The sequence below is a fragment of the Sander vitreus genome, chromosome 5 (genome assembly GCF_031162955.1).
Source record: "Sander vitreus isolate 19-12246 chromosome 5, sanVit1, whole genome shotgun sequence".
NCBI lineage: Eukaryota > Metazoa > Chordata > Actinopteri > Perciformes > Percidae > Sander > Sander vitreus.
Window position 1 is genome coordinate 31,846,191 of NC_135859.1, and position 27,730 is coordinate 31,873,920.

Below are 27,730 nucleotides of genomic sequence, written 5' to 3' on the forward strand. Positions count from 1 at the left end.
ATCTTTCTCCACCAGCTAGTCTCTAACTCTGTCTGTCTGCTATTTGATGCTGGAGAGGTAGTATGCACTGGGGTTTGTTTTGTTGAAAACAGAAACAGACACTGGCTCACAGAGTTGTGCTGTAAAACCCAAAAATATGAAGTTGGTGGGAATTGTTTGCCATTAAATGCTAACATTAGTTCATTTAGCGTTAAACACAATAAACGTACAGCTGAGGCTAGTACAGGTATTTGGTCATAAACTAAAGTAGTGGACCAGTGGAGATTTTGACCTGATTATGGCGCTAAATGAAAGTTTCAGGGGATCAAAGTGTTTACACTTCTTCCTCTCAGGATCATGAATGTTTGAACCAAATTTCATGGTAATCCATCCGATAGTTGTTGTTGGATCAAAGTGGTCGACCAACCGTCATCGCCAACCCCGGAGCCACGCCGCCAGCATGGCCAACATATAGTGTCCCCAGTATCAGTGGAGTCAGTGGGCTTGTTTTGTGTTAATGCAGAGTTAGCACATCTGTGGGAAGACCCCCCAGCAGGCCACTGGTAGCCCAGCTACGCCTGGCCGTAGAGCATGGTGGAAGGTTGGGGGGTCCCATTCCTGAATAAATTTAGGTTCTCCTCTAAAGACCCAGGTGTCCGGCCCTACTGCTGACATCTGACCCCTGCAGAAGAAAAGTTATTGAAGCTGCTGGTAAAGCCTCCTAAAGCTGACCAGCGAGGAGGGGCTGGGAAAGTGGCCTGATGGAGGCAAAGGCTGGCTCAACGGGGTCACAGCAGAGAAAGATGGGCGGGTTTTAGGAGGGTGAGGGGTGTTCAGTGTGTGTGTTATAGCCCCCCATCCTCCGTCCACAAGTGTGTCCCTGCAGCTATTGTGACTCTGAGCTACAGCAGGACAGAAGGCCTCAAACAAACCGGGTCTAAACAATGTTTGGCCCCTTTTGTTTCTCGCCTGCCTTTCTTCTTCAGCCCTCCATCGCAATCTACTGGCCTCCTTTGTATTGATTTCCCTCATTCAGCAGCTCGGCAGCCTTTTTCCGCTGTTTTATATGCTCTTTTCTGGCTTTTTTTGTCCGCAACCTCCCCCGCCAAACCCCTCCCTCTACCGGCATTCTCTGCAGTGTGAGAACGCAGTGCGCCTCTTGACTGGATGCAACTCATTAAAGACAACTAATTGATGAAGAGTGTAATTAGTGTGACAATCGGAAAAGGGGGAAATCAATATGTTTTAAGCCAAAAGAGCCTCATCAAGGAGGACAAGATGGAAGAGAGCAGCGTATGAGGAGAACCGTACGTTCGGCTGACAGCAGCATGAGGAGGCTCGCTGTCACTTTTACATACAAAAGAGGAGAAATTGAGCTTTAAGAAAAGAGCTTTTATGATTTCTTCCAGTTCAATTCTTGACTCTCGACCTGTTAGAAATGCATCACTTGGGAGTCTATTGGCTTAAAATGCCACCACAAAAAATACACAGATGAGGCCTGATGCTGTTGGTTTTATACTTTATGTTCCAAATAAGACATTTACAGTGCTGGCACTCCGGAGGAGCGTCTCATGACATGCAGTGGTTTCCAACCTTTTTGGTCTGAGGAACCCCTACAGTCCTGTCAGATGAACACACGTACCTCTTCATCAATTCTCAATGTATGTTCTAAATGTTATTCCTTATCCAATATATAAAAATGGATATTGTTAATTTTTTCATACTTGTTGAACTGTCAATATTTAGGTTGGTTTGGTCATTGTACTACTACTACTATTTCTTGAAGTGAAGCTGAATTTTTCAACCATTTATCCATTACTTTTAGCTATTGCAACTCTGTAGTCAGTGCTTTTGGCTAACCATTTCAGTCACTTGGTTAAGCTTTTGTGCTCACTTGCTACCTAGTTTTCAATAATTTGTAACAGTGAAGCTGCTCCACAATCTTTCCACATACCCCCTGGCAACAGCAGTACCCCTTGGGGTACAAGTTCTCCAGCAAGGATACACGGCCCTCTCAATTTATTATTTTAAATCAGAATAAATATAAACATCAATCTTTTTTTCTGAGTTTGTGTGAGCTTTTAAATGACACATGGGATAAATGTACCATTCATGTCCAGTATTTCATCAGAAAATCGCTAAATGTTTAAAATAATTACACATCTTGCAATGTTAGATATCCTTAATCGATTCTTGGCTCGAAAACATAACTTGTTGTTCTGCCTCTGGCCGATTGTTACATCACCTTTGACTGAAATCTGTTGACATGTTTTTGAGGTATTATTCTAACCCAATAATCAGACAAAAACATTTGTGAAAACACAACCTCTTTAGCAATACACATAATGAGTTACACTCTGCTTTAAGACGATGTCAAAGCATCCATTTATTTTCATTTGGACTATTTTTGTGGTCACACTCCTGTTGTAGGATACCCAAGAAGAATGAGTCAATCGTTTTCAGCGGTTGTCCTGCTCTGTAGAAATATGTGTGTCCTTTAATTCACAGCAGAGAATAAATACAGTCTCAGTAAAGATGCTCGCTCTGTAAATGTTCATGTTTTTGAGGCACTTTGAGCTTCAGCATTCAGCAGCAGCAGAGTTCTCAGCTGGGGAGGATGAGCGCTCCGTCTCCTTCCTCTTCTGTGCTGCTTGTCTGCCCCCTGCTGGCGAGGAGGGGGGCTGGGAGTCCTGTTGGGAGTCTTCCTGGGAGAGCTGGGAGAGGAGAAGGTCCACACTCTGGACGAGAACAGACTCCAGAACCTTCTTCTCCTCTGAGGAGAACCGGCCCAGAACGTAGCGCTCCACCGGCGTTTTCCCCGTCGGCCGGCCGATGCCGACCCGAAGTCTGGACATCGCCTGCGAGAGAGAGACAAGAGGACGTGAGACAATCCTGCTGGTTTACACACTGCGCTTGGGTTTATAAATTTAAAAAGACAAAAAGTTGTCTTTCTCTATTTTATTTATACGATTATTTTTTTGGGGAATTTTTAGGCCTTTATTTTGACATGACAGCTTACACATGAAAGGGGAAAGAGGGGGAATGACATGCAGCAAAGGAACTGAACCCACGGCCGCAGCGGCGAGGACTGATCCTCTCTATATGGGCGCACGCTCTACCAGGTGAGCTACCCAGGCGCCCTCCTTTGTCTTATGTCTTTTTTTCAGTGGCAAATGTTTCAGCATCAAGCACACGTAAAGTTTCTTCATAAAGTTTAGCCCAGCCCAATTTGTATTGTTTGTTCATGGAGAGCATTTGTGATTGGCACCTCCGCTTGTTCTGCATGCATATATATACTTTTCCTAGATGTAGTCTGCTATGAATATGTATTTTATTTTACTATGCATGTATACATTAAATGTTGCTATGTATACTTAACATCTTTGGCAAAAAGTTCCTTTTGGATGAATAAAGTTCTTGAAAGATGTTTTCTAATCAATAACCACTATTGAAATACGTATCTGTGTTTCTCTTGTAAGTCAATTCAAACCTGTATTGTTGTGATTGTGTTACTTACATCAGTCTGAAGACAGTCCACACAGGAGCGGACTCCATTATGACCTCTGTGAACGAGAGGAATTTCAGGTGAAGTTCAATTTGTATTCTGACTGTAATTTTCAACACAGGTGGGATTTTTTTCCCCGTACATCGACTCTTTTCCACAAAATATTACATTAAGTATCCCATAACTTTCTTATATTTGTAATCCCAATGTTTGTTTTTGCACAACTGAATCTTGTCAATCACTTCAAATACTAAAAAAACAATACATTTAGGTAATTATTTCTTAGAGGGAAGGAGATCCACCAGCATTCAGGTCCAGACCTTCAAACTGCAGCATGGAGAAGTATTAAGTCAACGTGATGAATGAAACCCACCTGGCACTTCCTCCGTGTTTGATGACGATTTTCCCCAGCGGTTTGTCCAGTTCATCGTGGACCAGCAGGATGTCTTCAGGCCTGATGCCGTATTTACCAGCTAGAAAGGACAAACAGACACTTTGGATCAAACGTTCAACGATAATAAATATCCATTTCATTTGTTCATTTTGACAAACAACCAAATAGCTCTTATGCTGCGTTCCAGGCAACCCGTAACCCGTGTTTTCACAACCTTCTACCCGTGAGAGTGCCCTGGAACGGCAGTCAAACCCGTAACTTACTACCCGCAGTTTTTGACGTCACACACACATAAACAACAATGGCGACCCCTGTTGATGCTGTGCAGACGCCGGTGATTAACGGTGAGAAATAGAAATAAATAGACACAAATAGGCAACGTAAAGTAATTCCGCACATTGTAATCAAAACAATACACATACGATTGTGTACTACTACAGGTTATGTTTATTAAATGAAGCCCAAAATATGTTGCCGACTAGAAATCGCTAGTATCACCTAGCGCTAGCTAACGTCAACGTTAGGTAGCCGCTAGCTAACGCTAGCTAGAAGGGTTTGTCGTGACTTTGCCTGGAACGCTACCAAGTTGTGAGTCGTGACTTGAAGTTGTAACTTACGGGATAAAAATTGTGTCTGGAACGCAGCATTACTTTTTTTTTTACGAAAATAAAGTTTTCTTCCAAAGTTGAGGAAAAGTTCCTCAACTAAAGTTCCTCAAATAGACAAACACCAAACAGTCAAACAAAAGAAATTAAATTGACAGAGAAAAGCAGCTACCGCAGACAATATTGGCCATTTTTGCTTGACTGCTTGGTTCCTTCACCTTTTCCAAAGTCAAGCACTTCTTAAGCATTTTCAAGCTTTTCCAGCACCTAACAACTATGGTAAATGAAATATGTATATACCATACATACACTCAGTGGTCACTTTATTAGGTACACCTGTAAAATAAATGTAAATGCTATTACTGCTTTCTTATTTAACACATTTTCAGGAAAGTCATAATTCATTAGAAATCCCCATCTCTGGTGTAAATACACATACACTGATGCTGCATTTTGTAGATTTAATGAATTATTTATCCCACAGAGGCCATTTATTAAATGACAAAGAAACGAGACGGACGGAGAGAGGAATCGCATTCGCTTATAGAGCACTTTGAACAAAACCAATTAGTGCAGAGCTGCGGAAGGCATACAGTAAAGATAACGATGAGAGTCTGTTCCTGAGCTCACTTTCGTTCATAAATACTCAAAATGAAAATAAAATAAACACACAAACATCACTACATATTGCATAAACACGACAGACAGACAGACACACACAGACACAGACACACACACACACACACACAAACACGGTGTGACCTCACCTGCTTTGGCCACTGACACTCCGTTAACGTTCATCAGCAGCCTGGGACGGAGTAGCACCACATGTGTTTGTTGTACCTCTGACACGATGACCTCACCGGACACATGCTTGTCGCCACGCCAACGGTCAGCAACGCCAAGCCGGGCAGCGAGCGCGCCGAGCACTGCCATGCCGACGCTGTGTCTGGTACCTTCCATCCCTGGGTTACCCAGCCCCACCACCTGTCTCACACACACACACACACACACACACACACACACACACACACACACACACACACACACACACACACACACACACACACACACACACACACACACACACGCAACATTGAAAGCTACCCTTTATGTTGTTTTTGTTATTTTGAAGATTTAACTGATAATCTTTATATTGGGTTTGACATGTACATAACATATGAATAGCAATAAAAAGAAGGTCTTCAGATACATATTAAGGTATTGCTTTAGATTTGGACTATCACACATCAAAAGGAAATGCCTAGAGAGCAGGCAAAACACTATTATTCCCTTGTGATGTTGTGTTTTCTGCCTGAATTTATTCATTTGTTTTATATTTTTCTCTTCCCCATGATTGTCTCTTATTTTGTAAAAGTTTAAAAAACATTTTTACCGTCTCCATTTTCGTTTACTATCTCTTCACTTATATAACTCTGTGTTTTAAATACATTTAAAGCAAGACAAGATGGGCTACACCTTTATTGATTAAAATGTTGCAGCAGTACAACAGAAACTACTAGATAAATACAGGTAAGTATGCTATAGAAGGTAGCAGAAATAAATAATAAGAGTTACTTAAACCAAAAGTATTGTCTATGTTGCCAAAGCCTGATATATCCTATTCCTCTGTGAGCTCCATTGTTAAATCAAGTTTAATCAGATGATTGAGAATGACAAATGGAATATTCCTTCTACAATAACAATTCTTCCTCAGAAAAAGCCAAAGAGAGTTAAAGTCAGCTGAGGAGGCTGACATAAACACACAACACATATACAGCCGCTGCCTTGTACTGATGGTACTGATCCACTGGCAGCAGCAACAGCTCTGTTAACAGAAACACTATAGACTACATTGTATTGGACTCTTTGGCTGCTGACACACTGCAAACATTGTGTTCTGCCTCTACACACTGTGCTTTTATTTATTTTCGCTTGAACAGGACACAGTGGAAAAAGGCAAGGAGAAGTTAACACATTGGAGGTCAAATGACAAAGTACATTAAAGATGAGGAATATGACTAGCTAGTTATTAAAAAGAAAACCAGATGATTGTTCTTATATGGTGCCAAGATGAAAAGTTAACGCATATCTTGGCTGTTTTGTTTTTGCTCTGTCTCTATCAAATCCATTTTTGTGGCTAAACTTGGACAAAATGTCATTAGACCAATCAGTCAAATTACACTGGTAGTACAACAAAAACAGATAACAAGCCAAACTCCATTCTAAAATCTATCAATTTAACGCAGCCTTGCAGCAGCGGTACAGCTCAATATTTAATTTGATATCTAGCCTAGAATGCAGCACTTATAATGAAATGTACACCGAATTTCAATGTGTGTTAGACTGATCCGGAAAATGTATGCAAAAGTGTATTATGGGAGGGATACTTTGTCCAATAAGCAAGACAGTAGACCTACTACATTGTCAGATTTTTGAATGGTGTTTGGTGGGATTTACCAATCCAGTAAAATGTATTTGCGATTATTGGCTTAGTAAATCTATATTAGTCAAAGTTAAACAACTATACATGTATCTACAGTGTAGTAAACAAAATGTAGATGATGTGAGGTTAAACACTTACTAGCTTTCGGCGGCCTTGTGTGTGTATTTCTGCTTCAATTCCCATCAACGGTGTAAAGAGCTCACTCAGCAAAACTCGGTTTATGACTCTTGTCAAAAGTCGTCGCATCGTGACAAAGTTCAACAGCTTCATAAAAAAGAGGGTCAAATTACCACAAAATCTACTTAAAACTGTGATTTTTTTCAATCGGCCCATAATAAAGTCTGTCAGCACTTGTCATTACGTCAAATTTCAGATGTTTTCACAGTGATTTACCGTGATGAAACCACAGTTCCTATGAGAATACCCTGTATGTTCACTGCGATTTCTCAATGGGATTTAATATATCCTAACTTAATCTTTAGCTATATTTTTCTGTATTTACCTTGACTTTATTGGCTAAGTTATATACGTAACTCAACAGAGAAAAGCAAATCTAAGTTTTGACATTGATATCACAACTGTGTGAACTTTAAGTTATCTTGCAAAGGTTAATGTTAGCTTAACGTTACTGTACCTTGTTGGCTAACTCAATACAGCACAACACCAACAGACGCACTTAAGAACAACCACGAAATAGGTTCAAAACCGGTGAGGTTAACAAATAAGCTAATAACATAAATATCGAGAATGTATGCCCTTTTTAATATTCTCATGTCTTATTTGAGGTTACAAGAGAATAGCTGGCTAGGTCATGTCCATAGACTGTATATGTCTCTTTCACAAAAGTCAATGAGTGTTAGAAAGACAACCGAGTGAACAGGGTTTTCCTTCTCTGATAGGCTACAGCGCCATCTAACTTGGTTACCGAGAATTACATATTAGAATTGTTCTCGAACAACAAATGTTGTGTTTTCAGATGCTGTATTAAACAGAAAACAGCGGTTGTGGATCAACTAGGACACACTGGTGGTGGTCGGTGGTCGGTGGTCTTCCTGATTAACACACCTTCAACTAATTGGGAGTTCATTAGTGACAATGACATCACCTGCTGCAGTTAGGGTTTAACGTTTTAACTGCCTTTTGATGTTGAATCAGAAGAATGTAAACATGATTTCATCATTATGTTTTCTATTAAAACCAACAACATTGTTTTTAAACCAACCAATTGTTTCACTTTTTGCTCTACTAAATTTATTTAATAAGTTAAGTTTCTAGCTAATTGTCAGATTCAGATACAATATAAAAAATGAAATCAACAAATACATTTGATATTATTCGCTTTCCAACGTTATAGTTACTTTGTGACCTAAACTATATCAAAATAACCCACTTTTACCTCCACTACAACACTTTGGTTTGCATGCTTTCTGAAATCTAAAGAACTTTGAGTGACCCAATTAAAAAAAATGTTTTATGAGAATAATCAAAAGAAAACCATGGATTTAACCTATGCTTTTTTATTATTTCTACAATAGTTTGGTTTACAATTCCCTGGCATATTTGTTATATTTTGTGGTATTTTATTACAATATCATTTTAAAATATTGATGCCCTATATCTTTGTAACTGGACAAGAGGTAAGTGGAATACATAATCTGAAAATGACTTTCAAGGATCGAGTCAGTGACGGTGGTGGCCAACATATCTCAGAGTTACAGGAAGACACACACACAAAAAAAACTCGTCAAAAAAATTGCCATTATATTTATTTGGAAAACAGAGTTTTTCTCAACTTTCTCAACATTTGCCTTTTGAGCTGTAGGTCCAACCAACCGACAATCAGCCTTGAGTTGGGGAGCAGGGAACAGCGTCTGTCACCGGCTGACATCTCTCCACCACAGCGCTGATCTCGCCCACGCTCACGCCGTCGTACGTGCCTGTGATGTACGTCCAGTGGGTTTCTCCATTGTGGTTGGTCCTGCTCAGCCTGCCAGTGTAGGGGATGTCTGCCGTCATCTTCCTGCCGTCTATCCTCACGGTGCAGGAGTGGTTGGGTGGGACAACCAGCTCCACGGAGACAGAGTGACTGATGGACTCCACTATGCTGGTTCCCTCTGAGAAGGTCACCGTCTGCTCCTTGGTATAGTCCACGGTCCCCGGGCCAAGGATGGGCACTTTGGCCTTCATGGTGGAGATGGTGCCATTGCGCGTCTCTCTACCAATGTCCCAGGTCTTCGCCACCGAACTGGTCTTCTCCAGGCTCACAGTCTTCTCTACAGTTCTGCACTCCAGGTTGGTGACTTTGGTGAGCTTCAGGGCCTCTGGAGGATGGTGGAACAGCTCCATCTGGTCGATGAGATACTCCACGTGAGAGATGTGCTGGCTGTAGCTGTCTCTGTTGATAGCGAGAACCTGGTATTTCTTGTACCAGTACTCATTGCCCTCCCAGGGAAGGAAGAAGGCCTCGTGTTGGGTCACCACTTTGCCAAGACCGTACTTGTTTTTGCCCACATATATGTCTGAGTTGGGACAGGTTTTGACGGCGTAACTGGGGACTGACCCGTACGAATCTTCAACCCACTGCAGGAACTCAAAGTGGTCAACGTTGACCAGCACTTCAAACTTGGAGGATGCATACTCTTTCTCAGCGTATGCGTACTGGCAGAAGTTCCCTTTGCTGGGAGTGTAGAAGCCGGCCTCACAGTTGACTTTGCACACGTAGTCGGTGCGTTCGGTGTAGCCGTTGAAGATGGCAACGGCGCCGTTTGGGAGGGAGCCGCTCCACGTCACCCACTTGAGGTTGGCGTGTTCACCAAACATGGGTAAGGAATGTGAGGATGTCTCAGTTTCTGGGATCTCTCTGATTTGAGGAGGCTTGATGACTTCACGGGAGGGGACAACATCTTCCAGTGTAGGGTTAAGCCATGGCTCTGGAAAAACATATAGAAACTGGCACTAGGTTTTGATATAAAACGTTTTTTCAGGAGAGACTGAGAGAATGCTGACTCAGAACATTGAGAGAAAACAGGATCAAAACAATTTTAACAATTAAAGTGAAAATCACCCTAATAAAATCTAGTCTTGATTAAAACCTGATACACTTGCTGTAAAACCACTTCCCTGTGCACTTTGTATCTAGGGGCAGATAAGATCCAATCATTCCTGCCCATCACCATAATATCTTCTGTGAAAACTTCAGAATGTGCAATATTAATATACCACGTTCATGCACTTTATTGCTTCTTGCAGGATGCACACAGCTGACAGATTGAGGGTATGCAAGATGTAAATAAAAGCAGATGTATCATGAGTCTAATTATGTTTTGGATCGACCATCATCTGATGGATATTGATCATAAATTGGCTTGTTGGTTGTGACTAATATTATGTTTTTCATTTATGCTGATGGCCATTTTTAAGGAGCACACATCACTGTTGTGAAAAGGTGCATAGCATATATTGGAACTCTCTATTTGATGGTCTGCCCAGATAAAACTGTAGTATCATGACTAACGTCACTCACTGCTGGGTTGTTGTTGCCCGTCCTGCAGCTGGGAGACGTAGAGCAGCGGGTCAGACAGCATCGCTGGGCTGCAGAGCTGCAGCACTGACAAGACAACAGCGACACACCACCTCATCTGGACACATAGGGGAAACACAAGCGGCTTATCAGCATCACTGGAAATTTAGCAAAAACTCATCAAACCTACAAAAGTACAAACTCTAGGTTATGGTTGAGGCTGGTCATGACCTCCTTTAGAAGCTGATCGACTCATTTCTTATTAAGCAACAAGAATATTGGGGAAATGAATTAACAAAGGGAGCCAAGTTAAATAAAAATGGTGTCATGATTCTTTTAATCTGTTTCTTATTAATTGCTGGTTTGTAATGAAATGAAAAATTGACCCAAACTGTCAGAGTTTTCAGACACAAATCAGTCCATCTTGTACTTTACACGTTGTTATGCTTTCTGAATAGATGAAGGCTCAGTTAGAGCAAGTATTGCAATGCAACAATTAATGAAGTTATTAGTTACAACTTTGGGAACCACACCTTGACCTGGAAGTAATGAGCAACTTGTAGAGCATTGAGATAGCTCTTCTAACTTAATAATAAAACATGCATTTTATGTCAAACAGTCTGCATTTATGATTGAGGGGTGTCCTCCAATGTTGCATACAATTTGGCCCCAATAATATTCAGGATTATTGTTAAAATAAGGATCATCTAAGTTACCAAAATGCTAAAACATTAAAGGAAATAAGTGAAAAGAAACTGTTCTAATGATGTACAACTTTGTAATACTATTAAACTAATGGTAGAAAGATTAAATGTTCTCACATACAGCATGAAAATAAAATGTATCGCTTCATGTAACTGAATAAAAAGCTGCCAGGTTTGGTGCCAACACAGATATATAATTAAGGCAGCAGTATTATTAATTGGATGCATTTTCATGTATTATTACTTCAAGAGAAGCCTTAATAATTTATTTCTGGATACTCTTTCATGTAAAAAAAGAAAAAAATAGTAACAAAAACAGGAAAACAAATAACCACAATGTTCTAAATTATTTCAAATTCAAATATTTGAGATCCATTTATTGATTGTCAATCAATCCCATGCACTGTAGGAGAATAATCAGACAGAATGCTGTTAATCAGCACTTCATTCAGATACAGAGAAGCAGCTTTTACCTCGACAGGTTCCTCATGCAGTGACACTGCCTGCAGTATGTGCTGAGTTTTAAAATCTCCCTGCAGACTTATTGCCCACAATAAACCGGAGAGAGAGAGAGAGAGAGAGAGAGAGAGAGAGAGAGAGAGAGAGAGAGAGAAAGAGCTGCAGCAGCTTCTCGCCCATTGACCCAGCGTTTGTTTTTTCTCTCCTGCTGCTCAGTTTGTGTTAGAGTCAAAGGAAAGACTCAGAGCGGAACAGAGACGCACATGAAGCTTCTGAAATGAAATATTCCTCCAATATTAACTAGTTCAAAACTCATATCAGGCAGATAGAAAGGCATGTTTGGTTTTTCACTGGGAGCTGACCAGCACAACCTCTGTCCTCTCAGGTTCACTGCCTTGCTCAAGGACACAGAAGAAACAAAGACAGTGAGAAGAAGACAAGCTTTCTTTGGAAGGTCTCAAAACAGAGACCTTCATGACCTAATTTTTTATACAGTTTTCATAATGTATTATGTCATAAGACCACTGAAGGGCTTAACATTAACATCTGGATATGTTTAATAGCATATCATTTGAATAAAACAATTGTACTGCAATAGAGTTTTTACATGCTCATGCTTTGAGTTGCATCTTTTATTGCTGCCCAGTGAAAACCATTTATGTCCAAATAATGATTTCCATGCTTTCAGATCATTTTATATAATATAGCCTACGTTCCTTCATGGGTTAATAGAATTGTCCCTTTTCTTAGGCTCATTATAAAAACTTAAAGATTAAGTTGAAAAAAAAACAACATTAAAATGAGGCTGTTCTTAACTTCTAAAAATAATATTTTGGAAGCAATGCTTGTAAAAGAAAAAAAAAAAGTGACAAGTTTGCACCTCGTGGCAAGAACTCTTACACATCTTTAGTGTTTCTGTTGTTTTTGTTAAGTCTAGCCTGTACAGTGTGTGTGGACTGCCTGGTACACCTAACACTTATAATGTATAGGTTAATGGAAATTGTTAATTTTGAGGCACCAAATTGCAACAAATTGAGGAGTCAGACTCCAGGTTCTACCTGTCAACCTGTCGGCCATGTGTGAGTTATTATTTAAGTCCCCATCAAGACACTTTTTAAAGAATTTAAAAATACTCTGCTGTGCTTAATATTTTATTTAACATGGCCTTCCTACACAAAAAGTACATGAAGCTGCACTTTCATATGGCTCTTTGTAGTTTTGCTTATTTAAAGCTAATGTACTTGTACTTACTACTTGTTGTCTGGAGTTTGCACCTTCAGGGTTGAAAGCACTTAATTGGAAGTCACTTTGGATAAAAGCTTCAGCTAAATGACATGTAATGTAAAAAAAACTCTGAAAAGGGACTGGATCTGGCCTCACGCCCTGCACACCATCGCTGCTTGCGCGAGGTTGACCTGTGAAAGAGCAGTGTGCATCAAGATGGTGAGAAACATCGGATAGATTCCACCATGTTTGAGCCTCACACTGGATGCAGACAGGAGGCACCAGCGCCTCGAAGCGGGGATTCAATGTTACGTACATTGCGTTTTCACTCTCTCTACTGACAGTCCTGCACAGGAGTTTTTTGTTGTTGCTTTGGCATATTAGAAAAGACAGCGATTGGCTTTTGACTTTGTAAGGTACAAACTGTAGCTTGCATGGTATAAGTTTAAATTTCCAATTTTAGGGAAGTGGAAACAAGTAAAAGTAAAAGTAAAAGTAAAAGTAAAGTAAAAACACCTCTCTAGTGATAAACTTTACACAGATACAAGTCAGTAAAGTCAAGGTCAGACATTGGTCTTATTTTTGTTGTGATACCGGGTTGTCTTAGTTTCCTGCAGAACCAGAACGAGCAACAGACAGGTTAGCTCAAGGCCATCATTCTGACCTACTTTGTCCTCGGCTAGAAACATCTATCGGCAGCCATCAAGGAGTGTAAAAAGACAATTCATGCTGATAATGATAACAGGGTTCTTTATTGATCCATGCTCTTCCCTCCTCCTGCTATGAATTTACTGTTTGACGAGACTGTTAAAAGTGCTTCATAAATACATTTGCCCGGGTTTAACGCCCGTATCTATGGGGTGATAGAGGATTGCATGATGTCCAAAGTGCTATGGCGCCATTTCTACATTGATGACAAGATACAGTATGTTTAGATAAGCTTAGGATGGGAACATAGTGATTAGATCCCCTGTCATAGTGGGTCATTGATTAAGAAGGTCCTTGTTACGTAATGGCTCCAGCTGCCAAGATTAAACCAGATGATAAATCGCTCAACCCGAACATTGTTCTGCACGTACAGCCCTATCATTGAGAATCGCTGATGTCATGGCCATCTCTGTGCGTCCTTGAGACAGAAAGTTATTATCAATTTATTTATTTGAGTCTGAATGAGGACTCTGTGTGAAACAAGGCAGTGTAAAAGTCATTTACATTGACAAAACTGCACTGTCACGGCCTTCAGCTGCTTCAGCATTCAGCTGACTGTGAACTTGTCATCAATGCAACGAGATAACTTTATATTACGTTATTCAGATTCAGTGTATTATTCAGATGCATATTGTGTGTGATGAGCAGTGATGATGTTATTCTTTCTGATCGTCTTATTTTGAGCTGATTGTATGGGAAACAAGGCCTGCTTTTCTCATATAGGAAAGTCTTTGTTTAATTTGCAGAGTCAAAGGTTTATAATTACTGTATTCAATGTCCGAGCTGAACGTTTTACAATCCAAATTTGTGAATTGGAAGACAAACCGTATTTGACTTCTTTATTAATTCACATGCAGAAGCATTGTGTCCAACATGAAGTGAACCACAGAGACAAGCTGTAGAATACTATTAGTGCTGTACAAACTTAACTAGGGTCTATGCAAGCAGTTCCGTGAGGCTGTGCTTTGAGCTAAATGCTAACATCAGCATGCAAACATGCTCATGACAATGCTAACATAGGGATGTTAAGCAGGTTTAATGTCTACCAGAAAACAGCCCACAAAACAAGCGGAGAAACTGCTTTCAGGTAATATGCTCCAAGACTGTGGAACACCAGCTACATTAGAAATACAAGGTCTGTTGACACGTTTCAAACTCAACTGAATATCTACTTATTCAGGCTGGCCTTTAGTTAATGTAGTTTGCTTTTAGCTTTTTCTACTGCCACTGTTACTACTTTAAGCTCTGTGCCTTTATATTTCTATTGTCCTTTATTCTATTGCTATGCACTTAAGTATCTTATAAGAGCAGAATAAATATGGCTATGTAATATGAACAGTGTATGAACAACATGTACAGATATGTGCAATGTAGTAGCAGTGACATTATAATAGTAGTAAGAATAATATAGATATATGTAGTGTATTAGCAGAATATATAATAAGAAAAACAGAATAAATATGGATATTCTGTATGAACCATATAGACAGATATGTACAGTATGTACAGCTATGTGCAGTGTGGTAACATTATAAGAGTAGTAAGAATAAGTGTATGTGCAGGATGAATAGTATGAAAAGCAATAGAATATGGTTATGTATAGGTGTAATTATAGTATGTACATTTGTAAATAAATAAATATATATATACATATATATATATATATATATGTATATATATTATGCTCTTGTAACACTGCAATATATTTCTTGTCCTGCCTATGCACCACCTGTCTATACTTGAATATCACATTGCACTTTTCTGCTTTTTTGCACTTCTGGTTAGACGCAAACTGCATTTCGTTGTCTTTGTACTTGTACACTGCAAAATGACAATAAAATTGAATCTAAATTTAAATCTAAAATGTGACTTATGTATGTTGTCTTTTATAAATATGTATTAGGCCTATTTAATGAATTACTACCACTGAATAAAGACATTGTCACTAAAAACTTTAACCTACTGTGAATCAATCCACCTTGTTCTATTTAAGCACCTTTTATTTTTTATTTATTATGCATTTATTTGTTTACCATCTCCATTTTCTTGTTTTAATGTTTTTGCTTAATCACCAACTAAAACTATGCAATGCTACTGGTAGATTCTTTTATTTTAAAAAGTATTTTCAACATGTAAAGTTTTTTTCTAGACACAGAAAGACACAAAATACATTTTCCATTTACCACACAGCATGTGCATGGCATATTTGTTTTTATTGTGACACATCATTTGCTTTCAATATCACAAATATCAGATGTTGTTTAAAAAGATATCTTTTGTTTGAGTTTTCCATTTTAGTTGTCTTTTAAGGACATGGCTTGGCGTCAGCTACCGGTTCACAGCGGTCCACCACGGCTCGGACTTCTCCGATCTGGACTCCGTCATATGTCCCCGAGATGGACGTCCACTGGGTCTCTCCATTGCGGTAGGTGCGGCTGAGGCGGGCTGTGTAGGGGATGTCGGCTTTGAGCTTGCGTCCCTCCATACGGACTCTGCAGGAGTGGTTTGGCGGGATGCTGAGCTCCACAGACACGGAGTGGCTGAGCGACTCCACCACCGTGGTTCCCCTGGAGAACTGCAGCGTCTTCTCCGCACCTATCTCAATGCCCCCGGTGCCGATGAAGGGGATTTTAGCTGTGATACTGCCAGTGACACCCAACATGGTGGATCGGCCAATGTTCCAGGTGGTCTCCACCTCTGTGGTCTTTGAGATGGTGACTGTCTTCACCACCGTCTGGCAGTCGTTGTTGGTAACCCCGGAGATGCGCATGGTCTCAGGAGGATACTGGAAGATGGCGACATCATCGATGGCATACTTGACGTCAGTGATCTGCTGGCTGTAGGCATCTCTGTTGATGGCCAGGACCTGGTAACTCTTATACCAATACTCATCGCCTTCCCAAGGCAGAAAGAAGGCCTTGAACTGAGGAACAACCTTCCCGAGGCCGTACTTGTTCTTCCCAACGTAGATGCCAACACCCGGGCAGGTCCCGACTGAATGCTGGGCCACTGAACCGTAGGAGCCGTCCTTCCACTCCAGGAACTCAAAGTTGTCCTTGTTGGCCAGGATCTCGAACTCGGGGGCGTAGTACTCTTTGTTTCCGTAGGGGTAGCGGCAGTAGGGGCCCAGGCTGGGGTTGTAGAAGCCGGCCTCACACTTGTACTTGCAGACGTAGTCGGTGCGCTCGGTGTAGCCGTTGTAGATTGCAACGGCTCCGTTGGGCACAGAGCCGCCCCAGGTCAGCCACTCCAGGTTGACGTTATCACCGAACATGTAGGAGGAAGGGAGATCCTGCTGCTGCTCCAGGTCAGCAGAATTTAGAGGACCCGACACCACATTGCCAGCTGGTTCAGGCACCACACCCTCCAGCTCTGGGTTCAGTAAGGAAACTGTGTAAAAAAAACAACAGACAGATAGACAGACAGTTTACACATTTAACCACACACATGTTATAATAAGGAAAACTAATTAAACTGAAAATTAGCTTAGCAAGAGTCAGAGGACCCGACACCAGGGACCAGACCGTCTGGAACATCTGGAAAACATCTGCTTCAGAATTAATTTAGCCTGCTTGGTTAGGTATATTCAACAGCTGCAACCCAAAGCTACCATCTGCGTCTGTTTATGTCACAAGAAATATGGAATATGCGAAATGTTTACCTTTCCTGTGCTGTGAGCTCTTCTTCACAATGTCCTGCAGACTGGCTGAGGACAGAGCCAGCAGGGCCAGCAGCAACAGCACGGACTGCTTCATCTGGATATGAAACACAAAAGGTTTTCAGTCTTAAAGTTTTCAACTCAATGTGAAATACATTTCTAAGTCATAATACATTAATACATTTCTGCTCAGAACATTTTGCCCTTTAAAAAAAATGCCTTTGTCTTTCCCAATGTTACACATTATCTACAACCTCTGACTCATCGTCAGTACACATTGGTGTTAAACAACACAACACTCTAAAACAATAACTGTATACCAAAAGGTTTAAAGGTTTAAAGGAGTTTTTGGTCTGTGTGTCCATTTGGAATTTGTGTTCGAAATCCACCATGGACATTTATTTTGTAAGAAAAGCTGTCGGGAGGAATTACAACTTCAAGTAAGTATTGACACTTTTGACGCATGCACATTTTACTTTTTTTTAATTTTTATCTTGATTTTTTTAAAATTATGTATATGTCTTTATTCTCATTTTTATCTTTAACCCTTTTTAAGCAAAACTTTAGGAGCACGGTACATTGCATTTCACTTCATATGTTACTTTTATATGTGAGAAATCAACTTTGAATTATGTATGATAATAATAAAAATAAATAAATAATTTCAATAACTTAAGTAGGAGTAACGTGTCAGTTTTTCCTCATGTATTTGAGTGTGTTTCACTGTATAAGTATTTATCATAATTTATATTTTGATTACAATTTATTATTAATAATTAGATTTATACTGTAATTTCAGTTCAATATAATTAAAACAATAATTTTATTTATTCCAAGTGGGTCAATTAGGAAGTATGTAGATGGATAAATATAAATATATCTAGAGATTTTTTTTTTTATTTACTCAGAGATGGCAAAAGTACTCACTTCCCGTACTCAAGTAGAAGTACAGATACTTGTGTTAAGTCAAGTAAAAGTAACAAAGTACAGGCTTGGAAATTTACTTAAAGTATAAAAGTAAAAGTAGCCTTTGCGAATGACAACCATTTTTTATGCAAAGCTACCTGGACCACACAAATGTTACTACAGCGCAAGCTGAGAAACTTCAGTGGACATGGAAAAAAGACTCTTTATATGCCATTGCCTACATTTTAAATGGATGTCTGCCAATAGGCCTAAAACATCACATATATGATTATTGTGACAGAGACTGGGACTCCAGGTTAATAAGATTCTGACTGAGTAGCAAGATATGAATTCAATTGTGATTCTGTGAGAATTCACAGATCCAGTTTCTCTTTTTTAATCTTCCCCTTAACATGTAAAGGAATCTACATGTATGTGTGTGTGCTCAAATATGGCTTCTGGAAAGAAAATAAAGGATAAAATATGAATTACTAAACAGACATTAATTAAGAAGTTCTCCATACTTTTAGAGTTACGCAGCACATTTGCCAGGAGTCATTCTTGATGCCTACTATCTCAAACATCTCTCTCAGATAAGGCCAAGGATGACTGGGAATGTCTTGCTGCTTGTCTGCCGAATCTCTGGGATCTCCGCTTTCTTCATTTACAATCATGTCACCGTCCATACTACTGTGTGCTAACGTTACCGCCATCAAGCCGCAATGATTTGCCGCGAATGAATGCCGCCGAATCTGTCGAGTCAGCTTGTAGTGGTGCGTCAAGTGCAACGTATATTCCCATTCAATTGGATTGAATTTGGTATTGATGACGCGAACAATAATAACTCCACTGAAATTATTTCAAACTAAAGTAACGAGCCAATTTTGTAAAATGTAATGAGTAAAAGTAAGAAGTCGGCACAAAAATAAATAGTAAAGTAAAAATATCTGAAAATTCTACTTGAGTACAGTAACGAAGTATTTGTACTTCGTTACTTCCCATCTCTGTATTTACTTGACACATCTTTGTAACACATAATTAACAAAAAAATATTTTATCATTAAAGAAAAGCGCTATAACCAATTCATACATGGATTAGTGGAGATTATTGCCACTTGATCATGATCATCAGTGATTGATAAGAGACTGAACAGCACTCACCCTTAGAGTTGATCCCCACTGAGTCCACAGCCACTCGCCTCCAGGTTTATATGTACTGGTTTATGGCTGAACTATAAAGCAGACTGTGTACTTTCACTCTGTCTGACCAATTAACTGAAACTGGTCGCAGTGGGTGTCTTTCTTAACTTAGATAGAAATTATTTTCTGTAAAAAGTTACTTTTTCCTGCCTGTTAGTTAGTCTATTGCTTTCTCTGCAAAAAATGCATTAATGGATTTCCATTAAATTTTCTGCATGTGTTAGATTTTGGCCCATATATGAAGATGAGATTTTAGCAAATATGAATCTATGATTTCTGTTAACAGACAATTACTGGCTGAGTCTATCGACTGTAACTGTAAGCTTACAGACTCGATACCATTCCATTATGTTAATCTAGAGCTTTGGATGCTTTGGTCCCAATAGACTTACAATAAGTACATTTAACCATTACATTACATTACATGTCATTTAGCTGACACTTTTATCCAAAGCGACTTACAATATGTCAGAGGTCGCACACCTCTGGAGCGACTAACCTTAACCTTAGTAGGAACAAGAGCAAGGTGTCATCAAAAATGGAAGAGCCTCCCCTCCAATCACCTCCGCCAAGAGATCATGTTTTTGGTTTGGTTTCTTGGTTTGTTTGTCAGCAGGATTACGTAAAAACTACTAGCCTGATTTTCATGGAAGTTGGTGGAAGGGTGTAGCATGGGCCAAGGAAGAATCCATTGAATTGTGGAGCCGATCCGAATCACAGGGCGGATACAAATAATTTGTCAGGTTCATTAACATTGCGAGAAAGGGCGTGGCTTTGGCTGAGGTCAAAGGATTGCCCTTCTAATTATCTATAGTGATGGACAAGTCTCAGTGGGGCATCCCTTCTCCTGATGGAACATGAGCACAGTCTTGTCTAGGCTGAATTTTAGGTTGAGCCTTGACATCCATTACAAGATATAGTGATGCATACCTAGTGTCAGGTGGGAGAATGACACGAATAGGTGGGTGTCATCAGCAGAGGAGGGAGAGGTCTAAATTCATGGAGACATGTTTCTGTAGTCAAGAAACCCTTTTAAATTCAAATTTAAAATGAAAGAATGATGTCCTTAGCTGTAACATTAAGTTGAACAACAAATGTTAGACTATTCTTTGTGGAGTGTAAAATATGTTTATATATTAGGAAAAAAATACTCTCTTCATATGTGTATAAAACAAAAACTAACAATCCAGTTGTCAGTTTTTCATTAAGTTCATGATGATTAATTGTTTTGTTGGTTTATGTGTCAAACTCAAGGCCCGCGGGCCAAATCCGGCCCCTTGCAGATTTAGATCCGGCCCGTATATATCAATTTGGGTTCACAATAAATTTTGGCCCGCCTAGTTGTGCACCAAACCAAAAACACAGGAAAGTGTTTTTTAACGTTCAAAGCAGTATATGGCAGATTTGCCAACTCTGAGACTCCGAAATTCCCCCAGAAGCAGAGAGTTTTCATATTCAGGCTGTGAAACAGGTTGTTGTTAAAAACATGTATCATTGTTTTGTTTGATTTGCTAAATTCTATGATGGCTAAGACTTTTGTAGGGCTTCATGTCGACAAAAAGCGTACAAAAATGTTGGAAAAAAAGGTGACAAATGTCTGAGAAAGCCACAAAAAAGTCTAAACAAAAACAAATAAACTCTACATGTCTGGCCCTTGTCTGGTGTGATTCTCTTTTTCCAGTGTGGCCCCCAGTGAAAATAGTTTGACACCCCTGGTTTATAGGATCCCCATCAGCTCCTGCATTGCAGCAGCTATTCTTCCTGAGCTCCTTAAACGACAGTATTTTGGAAAACGATGATCATTAAAGTTTATATAATATAATATTGAATTATCACATACCCTGGTAGTCATCAAATTAAGTGATCTAACGTTGAGATAATGAAGAAAACCTTTTAAGAAATAAACATAGAGTTGAACAATATATGGACATATTGAACAGTAGGTATGAAAGTGTAAGGGAATATGTTTTCAATATGTTTTCTCTGTTAATATACACCTGTGGAACAATACAAACCAAGAGACAGTGTTTACAGAATGTGTTTAATGTTGACCTTACACTGTATCAATAGGAAGACGTTTTTAGGAGCAATTTCCACCTGCAAACCAAAATAATCTTTCTAATTGGTTCCATTAGTTTCTACTTTTTAAACAATCCCTCCCTCCATTATCTCCCAGGCCAACATCCTACATGAACAAGAAGTATTTGGACTGAATTCACATCGAATCCCAAAGAGTGGAAAACTGCTGTTGACCTTCTGTCTTTAGGAAACATTCAAGCATTTGGCAGGTTCTCTGATTAGCAGCTGATAGGAAACAGCTGTTGTGACATCACTGATTAGGGAGTAGCCAAGCCAAATAGGATCCGGTGTAGATTTTATTTAAAAAAATAAAAAATAAAAAAATAAACAGTGACATTATTTTAAAAGTGCTTTTGGTTATTAAATAAGGTACTTGTGGTGTTGCTGGTTTGAATTCCCAAACCCAGCTTCCAGGTGGGAATGTTTGTAGTTTAATAAATGTGGAGCTTAACAAGATAAAGGCATTGAAAGGCAAATCTGATAGTCTTTGAAAGTCTTTGTGATGTTTCTCTATCATTTCCAACAACCGTGCGGTTGTGTTCATGCTGACTTCACTACCCGTTATAAAAAAAAAATGCAGGATAAGATTCAGGATTATTAACGAGTGAGGATAAACAGAGTAATAAGGCAGTAACTTATCAGTTATCTTCGTCCTCCAAACTATCATATCAGTGACCTTCAATGTATATCAGGAACTTATATCATAACAGTGTTTGTCGAATATCATCTGAGAAAACTTTGAGAAATCCAAATCTTCTCACACAACCACAATAAGGATTTAAACACCCACAAAGCTCTTAATAATGACCCAAACCTTTAAGGAATGCCAAAAAAACGTTTTGGGTATCACTCAGTAACCCCCTGAAGTGTTGAAACGCGGCTCTTTGTGATTCTTCTTCATGGAGGATTGCAACTGTAGTCAGCAACTTCAATACTGACTGTTTTGACTGGAGCCTTCAGGTGGTTATGTAATATGTAATACTATGTAATTTATAGGATCATATTTGATCATTACTTCACTGCTCTATGGGATAATGAGCTGTGGCTATATTTACAATGTGTGGTGAGCAAATAGTAATCTTTTAGTGCCCCCTGCTGGTTATCTTAGATATTTCAGCTCAGACCTTATTTCAATAAACTTCATATTACTGTATATTGGCTTTTTAAGTGTAAGGTTATCTTTTTGAACTTTCTCCATAGGACTGTTTCTTCTGTAGAAAGAACTTGTAACCAAAACTGTACATATGAAGTCCATGGGTTATCCCGACTAACTACTACTAACTAAATTACTGTTGGATTTTTTTAAATGTCATTTTTTAATGCTGTGAGCACAACAAACCCAATTCTTTTAAACTCCAATTACTGGGGTGAATACCCTAACACCTGGGTAAATACAAAACAAGTACATGATACCAGTGTGAATAAGTGAATAATATGTTTATATTAATGTTCAGGTATGATGAAGAAATAAGGGAATTAATATCAGGACTAATTGATGAAAAACACTATATTGCATTGGGGGATCTGCTATAGGAGAGACATCATGGAAAGTGTGCTACTCTTCGGAATTACTTAAGAGTAACAGGAATAATATGCCCCTTAAATGACAGATATAAAAAGAAGTAACCACCGAAACAGCTTTCTACTGTATACTAACCATATGATGAGAGTAGGGTTTTACAAAAACAGTATTATATACATCCTATTTTATGTTGGCAATAGTTCCCATTCACAAAAGTAAATTCTGTAACAGAAAACATCTATTCAAAGTTTTTGTAAATTAAATGGAACATGAGGCTAAATACAATCTATTCAGCACTAAACCCAAACGCCTTAAAGACTCTTGATATACAGTATGTACATGTTTTAATTGTCTAAACTGCTGAATCCTTTTTAAGATAGGCTATAATTCATTTACCACTTAAACCCTGGTATTGTTATTTGTCATTGCACTAACATTGCATTTTTAGCAGGTCAACCCTTGTTTAAAAAAAGAAATAATAGGATAGCCTACACGCTAATTTTGATGGGAAAAGAGTGGAAAAGTTTTGTTTTATTGCCAATGTACTCCAGTCCAGTTGGTGGCGGTAATGCTCCTTTAAGTTGGTTTGCCAACCGCCAATAAACCATAAAGAAGAATAAGAAGCTGAAGAAGAAGCAAACACAATAATGGCTGAGGAACAACCATTGAAAAAACTGCCCATCCCTCGTTTACCAACAACAGCTTACACGGCAAAGACATGCAAACGGAATCTGACCAATGACGAAAAGCTAGCTAAAAGGAACGAGAGCCGAGCCCGCGATAAAACCAGAGTAAACATCGGAGAGGCTTACCCGACGTGGAGACAGCTAAAGGACCGGAAAGGATTCAAAACCGATGCAGAGTTAGCCATATTCCTGATTGAGAGGTTCAATTCAGTTTATTTAAGAAGTGGACACTGCAAATTAATAAAAACGCATGATTTTACATGGGTTTAAAGTGACAGAATTAGCCAAAAGGCTATTTTTCATCCGTAGTCCCTTGGCCTCGATGTAAAAAAACAAAACAAAAACAAGACACAACGCAGAGGCAAAATGATTAGCAACAAAACCAAGCACACAGCAGTTTGTATGAACTAAGAGGAAACAACAAGTAAAATACATACATATGTTGACATTACAAACTAACAGTATAAATGCATAATAGTTTTAGTGCTGGCATGTATGTATTGACCTTCTGTTGTTTTAGGCGCTGAGTAAAAGACTTGTGTTTAATTTCCTGTATGTCTATAAGGTGTGGGATTGATTTCCACTCTCCTGACCTTACCTTGTAAAATTACCTTTGCTTGATTAGATTTGTGAAAAATAAAACTCAGTATTAACAACACTTTATGGAGTGAAAGAGTCAGATGTCTGAAGATACACTACAACACTGCTGTCTAACGTTAATGGTTCGGAGTTTAAAGAAGACAAAATGAACCACTCTCGGTTATGCATCTTTTAATGTTAACTATTACAAATTTATAGTGTTTTTCAGAATCCATACAGTCTAAAAAAAAAACATATCACAATACTATAAGTGTATTGATATTTTCTTACACCACTAAAAATCACAAGCCTTTTTGCCTGCAGCTTCTTAAAAATCTATGTAAGCCTGCTGTTTATAAACTGATATTAACAACCAGCTTACATAAAATATGTTTGGAAAATATAACCCCAGTCTATTTATTATTATTATATTACAGAACGGACACACTACTAAAGAACAGACTGAGAAATGATGTGTTCTATGTTATCTTGCAGATATCATGCAGATTCTTTGGCTACAACATCAACACCAGCCAAACATTGGTTCTTAGACTACGACACATCTGCCTCCCAATCCCAACCCTATCCGGTATTACTGGCGTGTCACTCTCAGATGGGTAAGTAAATGGTTGTACTTGCTAGTTTTTTAGAAAATGGATGATGAAGTATAGTTTTCATCTATTCATATGATTACATTTTATTTATATATATATATATCTATATATATATCTATCTATATATAGATATATATATAGATATATATATATCTATATATCTATATATATATATATATATATTGGACATCTAATTAGTGATGAATACAAAATGATATATTGAGGAACAGAGGTTTTATTTGGCTTTTATGTAAAATGGAAAGCATACGCAATTACTCATAATTCTTCAATTGTTTCACATTTTAGAGTGTGACCCCCATGACACACTGAGTACCTGAATACCATGGTGCTCTTCATTCATCAGCATTTGGAGGAAAAGGTTGACCTGCACCCCAACCTGCGTCCTTCTCGTCTGTCCATTGCGGCCTTCAAGCCTCTGAACACCCACACAGGCAATTTCAGGTATTGTGGCTGATTAGACCTCTGCTCAGGTTAAAGTGGGCCGTAGCTTAGATGGGAATTTACTAGGTCACAAATCTTTTCTATCAATCAGAATGATAAATGTGTCATTTGTCCTATACTATCAGGTGCAACAGTCAATCAGTTCATACAGTCCTGGAAGATTAACTCAAAACAACTGTGTGGGATTTCAGAGACTTTAACTTCTGCTCTTGAGTTTGATGTGTTGGCTGGACTAAGGACATTTGAAGTACTGGTGTTTGTCTACTGGCTAGCTTGTGCTGCTTCATGAAGAGTTGCATCGATGGCCTATGATATCCCAAGGTCCACAATCCATGACATTGTGCACAGAAAATGCAGAGCAGTCATCAGGAAACTGGGGCGAACTGTCCACTTCCAAAAGATGACCAGCTGCCTTTCTTCACAACATCTGTCTGGACGATGGCGACTTGGTCGATGAGGATATGATGGAGCCTGCTGATGAAGACAAGGGACAATGGAGTACTTGTGTTAAGGGGTTAGGGTTAGTCAAATCTGTGCTGAAATAGCATCAGACACAGTGTTCGCAGCTGTTTCAGTTCAAGAGGTTGCTACAAGTGGATGACTATTTCTAAATAGGTGCAAATACTATTTGTAGTAAAGCCTGTTCTTACAAGGCCCCAATCTTTTTCTTGTAAATATTTTTTTTTTGCAAACTGTGTTGGAAAATCGCATGACATAGTTGTAGTATTGTATTGAATATTGTAAAATAAATTTGCCTAGGTGTAACTTGTACACAGGCTTTTCTTTGCATTCAGTATGACTCCACAGCTCTGCTGTGATACAGCAGATGTTGCGCTGGTCCAACGGTGACCCTGTGGCTAAGAGCCAAAATGTTGGATGGAGCAGTGAGGACTTCCAGTAGCAGAGGAAAAGGAAAAAAGGAGCAGACCAAGACAACAGCTGCATAACAGAATGTGAAGATCAATACAATAATGGGGGTGCTTAATTTCTTGTTATATGAAAAAGATGGAGAATTCTCATGAAATGTTCAGAAACCTTTGACCTCAGTGTGACAAAAATAAAAGCTCAGTAAACATTACAAATTGAAAAACTGTAGTCATATGCTTTTTTTTTTCTCGGATGGAATAGCTTTGTCATGGAGAATGTGATGCGTTTTCTTCAGGGAAAAATATGTTTATATTGATATAAAAGTACCCACAAGAGGGTACTCTTTCCCCACATGATAATACACCTAATGGATTTGCTAGACTCACTTCCATATACGTCTGATTACTGTACTTCAGTACCATACAATACATAACACCATCTATAACACATGTCAAATGGTAATTGCTGAGTCAGTGTTTGCTGTGTAACTGGGTTCAGTGCTTATCGTATCCAACCTACCAATGAAGTGTAGCTCCTCATCACATCTGTTTCACATTTGTTTGCTAAAACAAAACAATCTCTTTTCTTTAAAGAAACAGACAGCTCAAAGGAGGTTTAAGCTCAAATAAAATCAGAAAAGGCTATTTGATAAAAGTAAGTTTTAAGAAGGGACTTAAAGGAGACCACTGACTCATCTGACCTAATAGGTATTCTCAAATACAAGACCCACTAAATAATATAAGGAAATATAATATTAGACTTGTGTATCTTTGATAGGAAAAACTGTTTAACCACTGTTTAACCAAAAAGGTTTAACCATCATAATGATTTTAACAGCAGTACAATATTATTTCAAAAATAATCACTGATCTTTAACATGAACTAAATAAAAAGTAAACTGTGTTCTGATTGACTCTTTTTGTTGTTAGTGAAATGTCTGGGGAACTATTAGATGGATTGCCATGAAATGTGGTACGGACACACAAATTTTATGCTAGCCTGGTCTTGGATCTCCGATGAGCGTGTCCACATATGTTACACAATCAGACAGTCTACTGTCAGATACAAATATTTCTTTGTCCAAATACTTTGGTTTATGACTAAATACCTGCAGAACTAATGGCATTTTCATCAGCCTTAGCTGTGTGATTACTGCTAACTATCACATCTAAGCATGTTAGTACTAATTGTGGACATGGAAAACATACAGTACCTGCTTAACAGCATGTTACCATTGTCATTGTGTGCACGTTATCATTAGTTAGCATTTACATCTTATCACGGCTGTGCATAACATAAGTACAGATTCACTGACTGTAGACTCTTTTTGTGAAGCTGCCACCTTTTTTTTTTTTACATTTGAACTAAAAAAGCACCCTTGTCAACATTTGCTTGTCAAAAAAAGACAGCAAATGTGGGCGTCTGGGTAGCTCACTTGGTGGAGCGCGCGCCCATGTATAGATGTTTACTCCTCGGCACAGCGGCAGCAGGTTCGACTCCGACCTGCGGCCCTTTGCTGCACGTCATTCCCCCTCTCTCTCCCCTTTCATGTCTTCAGCTGTCCTGTAAAAATAAAGGCCTAAAATGCCCCCAAAAAACCTTTTTTTTTAAAA

At 38.9% G+C, this 27,730-nt stretch overlaps 3 protein-coding genes and 1 pseudogene across 6 annotated transcripts; 1 reads left to right on the plus strand and 3 right to left on the minus strand.

The window, feature by feature from the left end:
* Nucleotides 1-1,462: 1,462 nt before the first annotated feature.
* On the minus strand, nt 1,463-7,685 carry ptrh1 (peptidyl-tRNA hydrolase 1 homolog). 2 transcript variants are annotated; one of them, XM_078251495.1, is made up of 6 exons: nt 7,564-7,685; nt 7,068-7,193; nt 5,251-5,470; nt 3,858-3,957; nt 3,497-3,542; nt 1,464-2,837 (listed from the first exon to the last, which is right to left on the minus strand). In XM_078251495.1, the coding sequence occupies exons 2-6, from the start codon at nt 7,173-7,175 to the stop codon at nt 2,559-2,561; spliced, it is 753 nt and encodes a 250-aa protein (XP_078107621.1). In that variant the 5' UTR covers nt 7,176-7,193; nt 7,564-7,685; the 3' UTR covers nt 1,464-2,558. The 2 variants fall into 2 exon arrangements, with proteins under 2 accessions (XP_078107620.1, XP_078107621.1); XM_078251494.1 differs by lacking the exon at nt 7,564-7,685 and having other exon boundaries at nt 1,463-2,837; nt 7,068-7,557.
* Nucleotides 7,686-8,678: 993 nt separating this feature from the next.
* Nucleotides 8,679-11,711, minus strand: LOC144517696 (natterin-3-like). Its single transcript, XM_078249823.1, has 3 exons — nt 11,627-11,711; nt 10,453-10,567; nt 8,679-9,859 (listed from the first exon to the last, which is right to left on the minus strand). Exons 2-3 carry the CDS (start codon nt 10,565-10,567, stop codon nt 8,769-8,771), a joined length of 1,206 nt encoding a protein of 401 aa, XP_078105949.1. The 5' UTR covers nt 11,627-11,711; the 3' UTR covers nt 8,679-8,768.
* Nucleotides 11,712-15,766: 4,055 nt separating this feature from the next.
* LOC144517697 (natterin-3 pseudogene) lies at nt 15,767-17,004 on the minus strand (annotated as a pseudogene).
* A 6,518-nt stretch (nt 17,005-23,522) lies between these two features.
* Nucleotides 23,523-26,153, plus strand: LOC144518665 (uncharacterized). Of its 3 annotated transcripts, XR_013502021.1 has the most exons (4): nt 23,523-23,795; nt 24,670-24,791; nt 25,095-25,250; nt 25,376-26,153. XR_013502021.1 is itself a non-coding variant. In XM_078251496.1 (3 exons), the coding sequence occupies exons 1-3, from the start codon at nt 23,557-23,559 to the stop codon at nt 25,124-25,126; spliced, it is 393 nt and encodes a 130-aa protein (XP_078107622.1). In that variant the 5' UTR covers nt 23,523-23,556; the 3' UTR covers nt 25,127-26,153. The 3 variants fall into 3 exon arrangements, 2 of the variants coding, with proteins under 2 accessions (XP_078107622.1, XP_078107624.1); XM_078251496.1 differs by having other exon boundaries at nt 25,095-26,153; XM_078251498.1 differs by having other exon boundaries at nt 23,523-23,771; nt 25,095-26,153.
* Nucleotides 26,154-27,730: the final 1,577 nt, after the last annotated feature.